Source organism: Cibotium barometz, chromosome 17, assembly GCF_041138505.1.
Source record: "Cibotium barometz isolate CiBa-2024 chromosome 17, ASM4113850v1, whole genome shotgun sequence".
NCBI lineage: Eukaryota > Viridiplantae > Streptophyta > Polypodiopsida > Cyatheales > Cibotiaceae > Cibotium > Cibotium barometz.
Genome location: NC_141062.1, coordinates 27,352,930 through 27,366,312, shown reverse-complemented (window position 1 = coordinate 27,366,312; position 13,383 = coordinate 27,352,930). Strand labels below are relative to the sequence as shown.

At 46.9% G+C, this 13,383-nt stretch overlaps 1 protein-coding gene across 5 annotated transcripts in view; it reads left to right on the top strand.

Moving 5' to 3' along the window:
• The window catches only part of LOC147629844 (transcriptional adapter ADA2-like), a 75,730-nt gene that overhangs the window by 16,429 nt on the left and 45,918 nt on the right, over positions 1 to 13,383 (top strand). For all 5 annotated transcript variants that reach the window (XM_086811375.1, XM_086811376.1, XM_086811378.1 and 2 more), the window contains exons 2-7: positions 5,392 to 5,447; positions 5,539 to 5,711; positions 7,438 to 7,503; positions 7,639 to 7,764; positions 7,906 to 7,981; positions 8,088 to 8,160. In XM_086811375.1, the coding sequence (XP_086667501.1) occupies positions 5,392 to 5,447; positions 5,539 to 5,711; positions 7,438 to 7,503; positions 7,639 to 7,764; positions 7,906 to 7,981; positions 8,088 to 8,160 (570 nt within the window). The remainder of the gene's footprint in view (positions 1 to 5,391; positions 5,448 to 5,538; positions 5,712 to 7,437; positions 7,504 to 7,638; positions 7,765 to 7,905; positions 7,982 to 8,087; positions 8,161 to 13,383) is intronic.

Sequence of the window (13,383 nt, the reverse complement as noted above, 5' to 3'; positions counted from 1 at the left end):
TTTGCAGGTCTTTGTGTTGACACGGCGAGGATGGAATGCGAGTCTTCCCCGTGGATGCAAAGTGGTCTTAGTGTTCAAGATCTTGGGTATCTTGGATGAGCTTTGCTTGGATCTTTTCCTTTTATGGAAGGGCACTTTATATGGACATCGTGCAGTTGAGGACAGCTGCAATGCAAGTAGGGGAGAATGTGACACACCTATGAGTATGCAAGGCAGATCTAGATATTAGATAGTAGCCAACGCGCAGGGTGTCAGACAGTGCAAGTGACACATGGTAATGATGACATGGCATTGATGATGTGGCAGCTGGGTACAATTGGCAGACAACATTACTACTGGCCGACTAGGAGCATTGGTGCATATATATAGATGGGGTAGCCAAATTGTCATATTCATCTGCTTTCCTCAGCGTTGGACTTCATAGAGCGTTTCTCTGTAGCCGAACTGCTACAAAGAAGCTAGGAGTGTACAATAGGTCATAGGGTTGACGTCTTCATTCTCAGTCACATCTTGGACTTGAATTTCATTTGTATTACTTCTTTCTTGTACATAATATAGAGTAGTAGTTAGGACTCTTGTGCTGTATGTGTGGTTCCGCCACACTTGATTCCGCTGCACTCTTCTTTCTATCTCTGGAAAACCGTAGCACATAGGTGCAAGTGTTCTACAACCATGGATATCGCCTAGCCTTCATAGTACACTACGTGCACCAAACCCGATATCCCTACGGGCATTGCCCAGAGTCGTATGGGCACTGCACATAGATCCAAAATATCATGCCATGCCCTTGGACTCCATACGGGCACCACCCATATGATCCATACGCATGCCGCATGCACTAAACCCGATATCCATACGAGCATCGCTCGAAGCTACATATGAGAGGCCAGGGATTTTGGTGTGCGCCCATATCCAGTTACGGTATTCCGGTTGGCTTGGGGACGTAATATCTGTGCCCGGAATGACCGCCTGTTTACAAGCTAAATGAAAGGGAGATTGTCGAGTATATTCTTATGCATGGCATACTTGCATGGATGGAATTGTTTTCATGTGAAATGTTTTACTGCATGCAAGATCTATGTCTAGTTTACGAGCAGGGGATGCCCTCTCGTGAACCTGTTCACGTGAATTTGTATTATTTTGACCTTGCTTGTGGGCTGTAGATAAGTGGCGGGTGTGACTCTAAACTCTGTGTTTAAGCTTATTTGTGTTTTAGCTCACTTCAATGCGTTGCAGGTCCACACTTCATTAAAGTACGGCCGGACAACTTGTAAGTGAGTTTGGGCATTCACACTTCATTAAAGACTTGGTGGATAGGTTATAAGTGAGTTTGGACACTAATGGCCGCTGGCCAAACTCTCATAAATTAGGCACTCTTTTAAATAAAAGAGTGCGGACATCTTATTTGGCACCCTCTCCATTTTTTTTTTCTCGAGAAAAGATCCTTTCATTAGTTATATAAAAACGCCCGTAGGGCTACAAAAGATCGCTCCTGCTCCTAAGAAAGATAGAGCAGCGAATACATCATGGCAGCCCGGGAGACACTCCCTAGGTGCTGCAAAATACAAGCATCAGTATAAAGAACTGAGCGGCTAAATCATACAATGGGGGGGGGGAAGAGCCAAACAGGTGGCCTGTAGTGCCAACGGGGGGATCCCGTGTGTAAGGTGTAGAAAGGGCCACAGCGCCAAGTGGTGTGAAAGGCCTGGCGCCGTAAGATCGCCTCATCCGAGTCTCCCCGAATGCGGTCGTACTGTCCTCGCAGGGTGTGGATCAACTCCTGCCAAATCCCCCGTACAGTCTCTGCTGGTGGCTCCAATCTCCCCTCAAAGGCCGTAAAGCACCGGGCCCTCCAGGTGAACCAGATGGTGAGGCTGCTGAGGAGCTCCCATCGTAAATCCCTCTCCTGTGTCCAGCTGGCGGACGAGAAATCCGGTGCCGGAACCAGACGAGGCTGGCCCCTAATAAATCTGATGGCCTGACTGCCCTGCTCCATCTCATAGCCCATAGCAGGCCCTGACGAAGTCGACCAAGCAGCGGCACCCCACGTAAACATACCCTCTGGAGAGAGGGGGGCCAGAATACGCAGCATCCGTAGCCAAATCTGCTGTGCCTGAGGGCAGTCCCAAAGGCAATGTCTCTGTGTCTCCATAGGGTGGCCGCATCGGACGTAGGCCGCCGGAAGACCGCTGTACACAAGCCAAGTGCCAACTGCTGAGCCCCTGTGGGCGACCAGCCACTGAAAAACCGAGATCCTGCGGGCCTGCCGACTAGCCCAGAGCCGAGCCCAGAAATCCTCCAGGAACTCCTGTGAGAGTCCCTGTAGACGCCAATGCCCCGCTGTCGCTGGAGAAACCGTCCTCCTCGCCGTCAAAATATGCCGTCCCAGCCGAACAGTATACTGGAAAAAGGTGATCTCTGTGGCCTCAAGGGATGCATAAGGATCATGCCACTCGTACTCCCCGGGGTCCCACTGAAGCCGGGCCAAGGGGCGCGCTGCATATGCCCATATGCGCCAATCCGGGAGCACATCAGCAGGGTCGGGGCCAATATGCCACTTTCGAGAAGCGGCGGCCACTACCCGAATCCTCTGAAAGGTGCACTCTGCAACCAAAGGCGACTCCACCTCCACTCTCTGGAGTCTGCCCTCATCCTGAATCTCATAGTAGAGGCATCTGCCATCCTCAGTGCTAGCTCTGACAGCAATCAGGATCTCCAACTGTGTAAAGGCTCCCATCCACCGTGGGGCCACTGGCTCTAGAGGCGTGAACCACTCCTCTGTGAGTGCCTCCTGTATATCATCCCTCATAATCAACCCCCCTCTGAAGTGACTCAGCCTCTCCACCTGGATTTCCTCGGGTAGACTGCAGAAAGCCTGCCAGTCTCCAAAACTACGAGCTGGGCCTGCCGCTAAAGGTCCCCAGGCTAGACGAGGCCGAGAACCCAGCATATGACCCTGCTCCGTGCGAACCGCTGGGCTCCAGATGAGCGGCTGCCTGGCCCGCTCCTCAACACAAGAAGGAGGCCGCTGAGAGAGCCCCGGTCTCAGCAGCTCCCAAGCTCTCAGGATACTCAAAGCAAATCTGTCCTCCCATCCTCTACTGAGGCCTGTCCTCCTCATCTCTATGAAGATCCAGCGAATCTATGGTGCCCAAGTACCCCCTGCTGGGGGCACCCGAGCCTGCAGTCGCTGCAAGAGGAGCTCTTTCCAAGGCTCAGCGCCTGGAAGCAACCCCCGAACAATAAGCTTCCCCAATAAGGCTCTACTCTGATTGACTGGATTTATAATGCCCAAACCGCCCTGAGCCAGCGGAAGAGTAATAACTGCCCATGCAACCTTTGCCCGAGCTGGTTGACCGTCCCTCCCAGACCACAGAAAGTTCCTGATCAGCCTCTGTACCTGGCTGATGCAAGAGCTCGAGAAAATCCAGCAAGACGTAATGTACCACATGGTCGCTAATAGCACCTGATTTGCCACCACCACCCTCCCAGCCAAGGAGAGTCGAGCTGTACTCCAATACAATAGCTTCTTCCGAATGCTCGGAAGAAGCGGGGCAATCTGCTGCTCAGGTGACAAATCTAGGCCAATCTGGCATCCCAAATACCGCACTACTGTGCCTGGAGGAATCCATCTAAAACCGGGGTCCGGGCTCCATGCCGGAGTGGGAGCACTACTGATCCAAAAGGCCACTGTCTTGCGCCAATTGATCAATGCTCCCGAAGCTGCACTAAAAACCTGGAGCAACTGCTCAGCCCGAATAAGATTGGCCTCATGGCCATGCAAAAATAAGCCCGTGTCGTCTGCAAACTTAGCATCAAGCAGGTCCTCCCCCCGGACTGGGAGCTGCAGTCCTCTCAAACCAACCTCTTCTGCCGTCAAATACATACTCATAGCCTCCGCAAAGAAGAGAAAAAGGAAAGGGGCGAGAGGACACCCCTGACAGACTGATCTGGTCAGCTCAAAACTCGGCCCCCGTCCTCCTGCACCCTCTCCATTTATGGGAGAGGTGTGGCTCTTGTTGAGGTGGCCCAATGGCCACCCATTATTTGTATGAAGGCTTATCCTCTCCCTCCCTTCTAGGGAAATAGGTGCCTTTTTCATGAGGAGGTGAAGGAAGACAGTTTTCAGCATAACCAGTCCATACACATACTTTTTTGGCATCGTTTGTTGCTTCTCCAACTCTTGGATCAGCCGTCAAACGGGTGCCACACTGCTGTCCAGCCCTTGGGAGTCCTTTTCAATTGCTATGTCTTGGATATGTACAAGCTGAAAATGCTTTGGATCATTTCTATCGCCGACAATTTGATCAAAAGCTGATTTCTTGTCGCAAAATTCAGCAAATTCAGCGGTAAGAGCTTCTTCAAGTTCTCTTTGCCTACTCTACATCCCCGTGCTTGAATTAAGGTCTTCATTGACTCGGCCTGGCACACACATGCTTGTGTATGGAAGCCAGTGGCACATAGCTACTCGTGGCAAGACATGGGGATTGGGGAGTGAGGTTCTTCGCAACAAAAGTTGTGGAATAAACCCTGACTTCAACAAAACATGTTTTTTCAAAATGTTTTCATTGCATGGATGTCATTGGAAATCTGGCATGTGATGCCCATGAAGCTTGTATCTTGAGAAATCCTTGATAATACAATCACATTACAAGGGGGGTCGGCCCTTTCCAGCCCTATTGCATCATCACCATGATGGCATACAATACATTGCTTGTGTCTAGAATCTGAACCCCACAGGGTGCAGCATATAGCCTCCGACTTCTATAGGAACTTGCTTATGGCCGATCCCGATTCAGAGGCAAGATATAAGGCCCGGTAGCACCCTTAGCATTGTCATCTCATCACTCTTTTGATTGCTGCTTACAAATACGTGGCAAAGGCCTGAAGTCTTTGCCTGCAGCCTTCCTTTAAAATCTATTTCATCTTACTTGTATATGGTTTGTCTGGCATTGTAGTATCCCAAACATCTTCACTTTTTGGGAGGTGAAGGCTTGTGTAGAGCTTTTGGGCAGGAGCTTGTTGTCCTGCTCTTGGATTTCAAGAAGGCATATGACAGGATGTATTGGGCTTTGTTGGATGTACTATGCTGCAACTGGGCATCTCATCGGTCTTAGATTCATGGAGTGTCAGCCCTCTTTTCCTTGGCCTATATCAGAATGCTGATAGGGGAGAGTGGCTTTCCATCACCCACTGGGTCGTCAAGGCTGTCCATTACATTCATAGTTGTGGCAGAGGCCGTAATCTGTACCTTAGTGGCACAAGGTAACTTATTGACACATGGGCCTATCCAGTGGGCAAGGGAGGGTTCTGTTTCAATCTTGTTTTTGCTCTATAACAGATGCTTGATCTTTTTTAAGTAACATGTAGCTTTCTGATTGGTCTACTCAGGTCCAAAAGGCGAAGGCTTGCCTTGAGTGGAGACAACGCAGACTCTGGTGCAACAGGTCAGTTAGCTTCAGATATACATTGCAACCGCATTTTGCTGGCATACGTTTCTCTCAATATGATACAACCAAATATGGTCCACACTTGCAGGTAGCCAAGAGGCTAAAAAGGCTTTGTATCACTGTAATTACTGCAACAAGGATATCTCGGGTATCATTCGCATAAAATGCGCCAAGTGTCCTGATTTTGATCTATGCTTGGAGTGCTTCTCAGTTGGGGCGGAGGTTGCTCCTCACAAGTCCAATCATCCTTATAGAGTAATCGTAAGTTGATCTCACTCGCCACCAAGAGTGGGGTACAAACCTTGTCATTCCAGTTTTATATGACTGATGTTCTCATGGAGCAAACTGCTGTAATATGCATTGCTTGGTTTGGTACTTTTTCTTTATTTCTTATTGATGTATAAATAGTTTTTATGTCCAAAAATCCTTTTAGCCACCCCCCCCCCCCCCCCCCCCCCAAAAAAAAAAAGCCCCTTCTTGCCCAAAAACAAAGCGATATCCTCAAGGTGTTGCATGCCTGTCTTCAGTGGCAAGCTTGTATGCGCATGCACAAGCTCACTGTTCACATTGTGGCCATCTTTCCTCTTTTATAGTAAATACAGTGCTAACATCAGGGTGAAAAGGGCTCTTACTGTCCAGGTTCAACCTCAGCTAGAGAAGTTGGTTAATGGAGAAGCTGGAGAGGCATTTCTCGACCATATCAAAGGCATTTGTGAGAATTTTTGGCTGCTATTGAGAAAGAGCAGGTTTTAGAGCAACTAGCTTTGTGGCTCCTCAAGGTCTTGTCACCAAAGTATGACGGGCTTGTGACGGTGCTTACTTAGGACAAAGTTTGTCTAGGCGGTGGAGGGGCATTCAAAGAGTATAAGGTGGATGGAACTGGAGGTGCGATGGAGGGGCATTCAAAGAGTATAAGGTGGATGGAAGTGGAGGTGCGATGGAGGATGGCGTCGAAGGCTCGAAGGAGGAAGCAGGCGGGGTGCAAAGAGGGAGGCAGAGAGGAGGAGGAGGGCAGGGCATGAAGGAAGACCGGGGAGGTAAGAAGGTGGCGGGCTGATAAGAGGTGGGGAACTGAGGGAGAGCGGGGGAATGATTAGAGGTGAGGTCGGCACAAGGGCAGGGTGAGACAAGATACAAAGGGGCGACGATGAGGTGGGAAGCAAAGGCAAAAGTGGTAATGGGGTGAAGGTGGGAACAGAGGGGCATGAAGAAACAGGAGGGGAGGCACAAGAACATGTCGAGGGGGGGAGGGTATGACCGGCGTGCGCAGGGGGGGCTCCAGCTCCTGATCCAAACTCAAATCTAGACTAGCCTAATCCTCACTTAGGTGGATACTAGAACTTTAAGTTCATTTTACTTCAGTAACGCTTTAATTAGAAACTTACGAGTACTCAATTAGTACTAGGGTCCCATGATTGGGCTACTCATCAGTAGCATTAGTCTAACCTCGTCTGTGTTGCCAGCCTAGTTATGTCTTTTAGGGACAAAACATTGGCACATGAACCTCCATATAGTGGTACATCTCTCTAGCACCTCTAGGAGGTGACATCCAAGTAACTGTTTAGAGCTTAAGTGGACATTAGAGGAACTTTCTATGCTGCCCAGTGGACATTCAGAGGACCAAACACTCGTAGCTTATGCGTGAAGATATCTGGTCTTTAGCAGCTGTCAGTTTTGGTGTAAAAGCTGTTGTCATCTTCAAGTGTAGGTCAATCTGAGTGTGTTTGGATGCTTGCACTAGTGTTAAGTCTGTTGCTTGTGATAACATTTAAGATCTGATTGACCTTATTATATGATTAAAATGAAAGTCCACCATAGCACCTTCCTTCCCCAAACCTTTAAAAAAAGATAATCCATAAAGACCAGAGAGATATTATGTGTCACCAAAGGACACCACGACATCTGCCTGTATGGCCCTTCTAGTCCGTTGTCCCCATGAGCTGTTTTAAAATTTTAATTTCTCCAACATTTTTCTTGAATATGGCAGGATAATCTTTGCTTTCCTCTTATCCACCCAGATTGGAATGCAGATGAGGAAATATTGCTGCTGGAGGTTATTTTCCCCCCTTCATACATAATAGCATGGTCTGCATTTAATGCATACTAGTATGGGCATAAATCGTCTTCCAAGACTTGTGTGTTCACATTTGAAATGTTACCTTATTGGGATTTCTGTGGGTGCTTTTAGGGTGTAGAGATGTACGGTATAGGCAATTGGGCAGAAGTTGCCGAACACGTAGCTACAAAGACAAAAGCTCAATGCTATGATCACTACATGTCATCATACATGAACTCTCCATATTCACCACTTCCGGTAAAAAATCTACTGGAAAATGCCCTTTTCAAATAAAACTGCTGAATTATGATCATATACAAGCCTTTCATGGCCTTTTATTTGACTTTAATTTTCTATAAGTTGTTATTTATTTATTTATGTAGCTTATTTTTGGTGAAGGATATGGTGCATGTTCATGGGAAATCGAGGTTAGAGCTCTTAGCCATGACCAAGGCACAACCTGAGGGAAAGAAAGGTGAGGTGGCATGCTTATAGATCTGATGTTTGAGCTCAATTTGCCTAGTATCCATGCCTACGAGCCCTCAGTCACCAAAAATGTCTGCTTTTGATAACCTTGTTAGGTATCTTGGGAGATGGAGGAATGGGGTTGAAGCCCCCAAAGCAAGAGCCATCTATTTCACCTGCTAGGGTCAAGTAAGGGACCTTATCTATTTAATGCAAATACATCATGCATGTTTTTCTGCTATTTAATGTCTCTGTGTATTGATATTTTTCCATAATCATGGTGGCAAATTAGGATGTTGGTGTTAGCAGTCATCTCCTGTCTCCTGTCTGTACACTATGTCAGGCCTCTGTTGTGGGTGTGCCTGCCCAGTTCTGGTGTTTCCCCATTTTTCCTCACTTCCATGTATTTTTCCCATTTTTTGCTAGGTGTGGGAGGCTGTTTTATTCCTGTTGGCTGTATCAGATGCTGGCCGACTGGATTCTGGGTCCCGACTTGCTGTCCAGCCCTGGTCGACTGCCCTTCTACTGGCCGACTGGGTTTTTTGCTGGTCGTGGGCATCTGAGCTGCTGTCGGCTATTTTAGTGCTGGCCGACCAGCAGCCTAGGGCCATATAAAATGGCCCCTTGCCCCCCCCCACTTTTCATTGTGTATTCCGGGATTTATTGGTGTATATATAGCAGAGTTACACTAGCTTCTCTCTCTTGCATCTGTGTATTGCTCTCTATAGCAGTTGTCTTCATTTCCGCTGTGCATTCTGACATGGTATCAGAGTCCCACGTGGCTTGAAGCTTGGAGACAGTGGGACGTCGAGGGTTTGCTGATTTAGGTGCTGATTGGAGACTGTTTTGGGCTGTACGGGACTTGGAGATCGGGTAGAAGGCGGCCATCATCGTTGGACAGCCAAATTGCATTCTATTTGCAGCCTCTTCTTCTTCTTTTTTCCCAGCCACCCTCCCTTCACAAGACCTTGTGAACCCTTGAGATGGCAGATTTGCTTGAGATGGCTGAGAAGCACGTGAAGATCCCGACACTTTCCCACTTGACGGGATCGGTTTCATTGGTATCAGAGCACGGTTGTTTCCCTCTTCCTAGTGGGGAAACGAACCTGTGTACTGGACATCCCGCTTTTAGCAAACTTAAAACACAATGGACAGCCAAGGCAACCCTTTGGAAGTACCAAATTCGAGGGGTCCATCTAGTGCTTCTCGTGGGTCTGATGCCCTGCGTGGTAGGCACAAGCTCTTTGAAAGGGTTATGGATAGTGAATCCAAGGGTCAACTGTCTCCAGGAAAGACAGTTATGCTTGAACAAGAGCCTGATGCTATGAGGGCTGAAATGGAACATATGAGAAAACTTTTGCAGGCTCAAGAGCAAGAATTAAAGTTTCTGCATGAAGATCCACATCTGCAAAGTGCTATTGAAGCCAGGAAGGCTGATGCTATGGTTGATGTAACCTTTGAATCAATGGCTCGTGAAGTGGGCAAGAAACCAAGGGAGTTGGCACTTGCCTATCTCCTTCGCAAAGGGGATATCAAAGAGGGGGATGACGGAGAGCTGAAATTCAGAAATCCACCTCGTTTGAAGCATGGAGATCCCGCATCCCAGAGGCTGAAATCTTTTATGCAAAAGGAAGAGGTGACTGTCACCTCTCGACATGCATCCTCTCCACAAGGCACAAAGCCTGATAGATATATGTATGCCAGTGCTCATGGAGGGCACGAAAGTCACATGCATGCAAGATATGTATCTCATGGTGACAGGTCTACTTCCAGAAAAATTTTGCCTTCTGAGTTGTCTCATGGAGAGACCATGCCATATGCAGGTAAGTCACATGCATCTGAGCTTCGAGTTCGTGGAGCACATGCCACCGTGCCCCATGAAGCTTCTATGACGGCCCATGGAGCCCATGCACACAGGGCTACCCCGTTGGATAAGGGGAAAAGAAAAAGAGAAGACCATGAGCCTCATGCCAGGAAGCTCAAGGAATTCAAAGCAGGTGATAAATCTGTCAAATTTGATGTCTTTCATGGTGAACATGATGCCTCTAAGGTGTTAGCATTTGTGGCACAGTTCGACATTGCTTTTAGCGATGAGGATTTCACAGAAAAATCAAAGGTGCGCCATGCTAGCATGTTTTTGAAAGGGACTGCTGCCCATTGGTGGATCACTGAAAAGATCACCAAGGATCCCATCTCTACTTGGAAGGAATTCAAAGATAGATTTTATGCTCAGTTCTTGCCACCCAATGCGGAGCAAACTCTCACTCAAAAGTGGGACAGGATGGAACAAAAAGATAATGAGAGTGTGCAACAGTATGTTAACAAATTCTGGAAAGTGTTGCTGGAAGTGACTCCCTTCATGCTAATCACTGAGGACGAAAGAAAGAGGAAGTTTCGTTCTGGATTGCAACCAGCTTATAGATCGGGTATTGAATTGCACCCAAAACATACGTTGCAAGAACTCACAGCTTCTGCCCTTGCTACAGAGCAATTGGTGCTCAAGATCAAGCAGGATCAAGGAGGTTCCAAGGGGAAGGACAAGGCTGTCCCAAATCAGCAAAAGGGTGGACAGCCACCTAAAAAGAACTTCCGGGAGCCCTATAAGAGTGGTAAAGCTGAAAACAACACATCTAAAGAACAGGGCCCAAGGAAGAACAAATTTGGATTAACCCCGGACCAAAGAGAGCAATATGCTAAGGATGGAAAATGCTTTTCTTGTGGTAGCAAAGACCACATGTTTCGGCAATGCCCAGATCGCAAATCAAAGCACGAGGACAAGCACACCAAAGCTAATGTACATGCAGTTCCTGATGTGCAAGGTAATACAGGTCATGATGCAAAAGAGCGTATGGTTTGCAAGGCTTGGGGGCAAATCAAGGATCAGCCCGCACTCTTCATGTTTGATGACTGTGCAACTGACAATTTCATCTCTATGCAAATGGCAGCTGCATTGGGTATTGAGGTTGAAAACATGGGACCTCAGATTGAAGCCGAAGCTGCATTTATTGGTAAAGAGGTGCAGGTTACCCCTTTGATAGGGAAGTTGCGCATCCATATCCAGGGCTACCTTGATAATGAGCATTTCTTAGTTGCTCCTCTGAACGGATGTGATGTATTGTTGGGCAAGCCGTGGCACCATAGGCTTGAGTCCCGCAAAGACTACAAGTCCAATATGATTTCTTTTATGCATAAAGGCCGCATGCATTTTATTGATGCTGGCAAAGAAGGGGATTCTATCCCAGTTGTATCACACATCCAAATTAATAAAGCAATGAAAAAGAGTCTTTCAGCGTACTTGGTTTTTGTGCGTGATAGTCTTGTGCCAAATCATCAAAATGTGGATGCTATGTCTAATGATAAGCTGAATTTTCTTAATGCATTCAACGACTGTTTTGCTGACTCATTGCCAAGTGAATTACCTCCCCAAAGGCCCGAAGATCACCGTATAGATCTTGTGCCAGGTAGTTCTCCACCTAACAAACCCGCATACCGAGTGAGTGCTGCACAACAAGAAGAAATTATGAAGCAGGTAAACGAGCTTTTAGAGAAAGGTTTGGTTCAGCCCAGTTCCTCACCTTACTGCTCTCCTGTGCTTCTTGTTCAAAAGAAGGACGGATCATTCCGTATGTGTGTGGACTATAGAGCTTTGAACAAGCTTACCATCAAGAACAGATTTCCTATTCCACGTATTGATGATATCTTGGATAAGCTTGATGGCTCAGCTTGCTTTAGCAGACTTGATTTGAAGAGTGGTTATCACCAGATACGCGTGGTGCCACAAGATGTCCATAAGACTGCATTCAGGACAGCCTTCGGATTATATGAATTCTTGGTAATGCCTTTTGGTCTCACCAATGCTCCTGCTACTTTTAATCGAATGATGGATAGGATATTCCGACCCCATCGCAAGTTCACAGGAGTCTTCTTTGATGATATCTTGGTTTTCTCCAAGAATGAGCAGGAACACAGAACTCATTTGGTCATAGTGTTCGAAGAGTTGCGGAAGCATAAACTTTTCGTCAATGCCAAGAAAAGTGAGTTTTTCCTTTCAGAGATTCATTACCTGGGACATATTGTATCCAAAGATGGAGTTACAATGGATCCTGCAAAGATCGAGACTATTCGGAATTGGCCCGAATTGCAAAACGTACATCAAGTACGTAGTTTTCTGGGATTATGTTCGTACTACAGGCGTTTCATAAGGCATTTTGCTATGAGTGCCACTCCTCTACATGATCTCACGAAGAAGAAAACTGCTTTCAAATGGACTTCAAAGGAACAGGATGCTTTCTTGCAGCTCAAGCATGCGATCATATGTGGTCCAGTATTGATTGTTCCTGACTTGCACAAGTCATTCGTGGTTGAATGTGATGCTTGTGGAGATTGCATAGGAGCTGTCCTAAATCAAGAAGGGCATGCAGTTGCATACGAGAGCCGTCGTTTGCATGATGCTGAGCTTCATATGGATATCTATGAGAAAGAGCTCTTGGCTGTAATTCATGCCTTAAAGATTTGGAAACATTATCTTCTTGGGGCTGAATTTGTAGTCAAGACAGATCATCAAAGCTTGAGATACTTTCTATCTCAAACAAAGCTTTCAGAGAAGCAAATGAGAATGGCAAACTTTCTTTCCATGTTTCATTTTCAGATTGTGCATACTCCAGGAAAGAAAAATGTAGTGGCCGATGCACTATCTAGGAGACCTTATGTTGCTGCAGTCTCAGTGGCCTCTCATGGAGACCTATCTGCTATGAGAAATTTGTATCATTTGGATGCTGATTTTTGCCATATATGGACTGATTTGATGGCTGGTCATTCACATGCCTCTTATGTTATCAACGAGGGTTATCTCATGAAGGATAATTGCCTATGTGTGGTGAAGGATTTGCGTCCAAAGGTTATGGACGAATGTCACGCTCCACCTTATGCTGGTCATAGAGGTATTATGCCTACTACTCGCATGATTCAGAGGTACTTCTTTTGGCCAAGCATGCGTAAAGACATTGAGGCTTATGTGCGTGCATATATTACTTGCCAAAAGGTGAAATTTGACAGGCAAAAGCCTCCAGGTTTGCTTCAGCCTTTGCCTATTCCCTCGCAACCTTGGGAAAGTATCACGATGGATTTTATTATGGATTTGCCTAGATCCCATCATGGGAATGATGCTATTTGGACTATTGTGGACAGGTTTAGCAAGCAAGCTCACTTCTTGCCCGTCAAGAAAACCATTAAAGCTGATCATATGGTAAAGCTTTTTCTTGCTAATATCTTCAAGCATCATGGTATGCCTAAATCCATTGTTGGGGATAGAGATCCCAGAACTACAAGCCTATTTTGGAGGGCTTTGTTTGATAATATGGGTACTAAACTTCCCCAAACGGATGGCCAAAGTGAAGCTGCAAATTCAGCCGT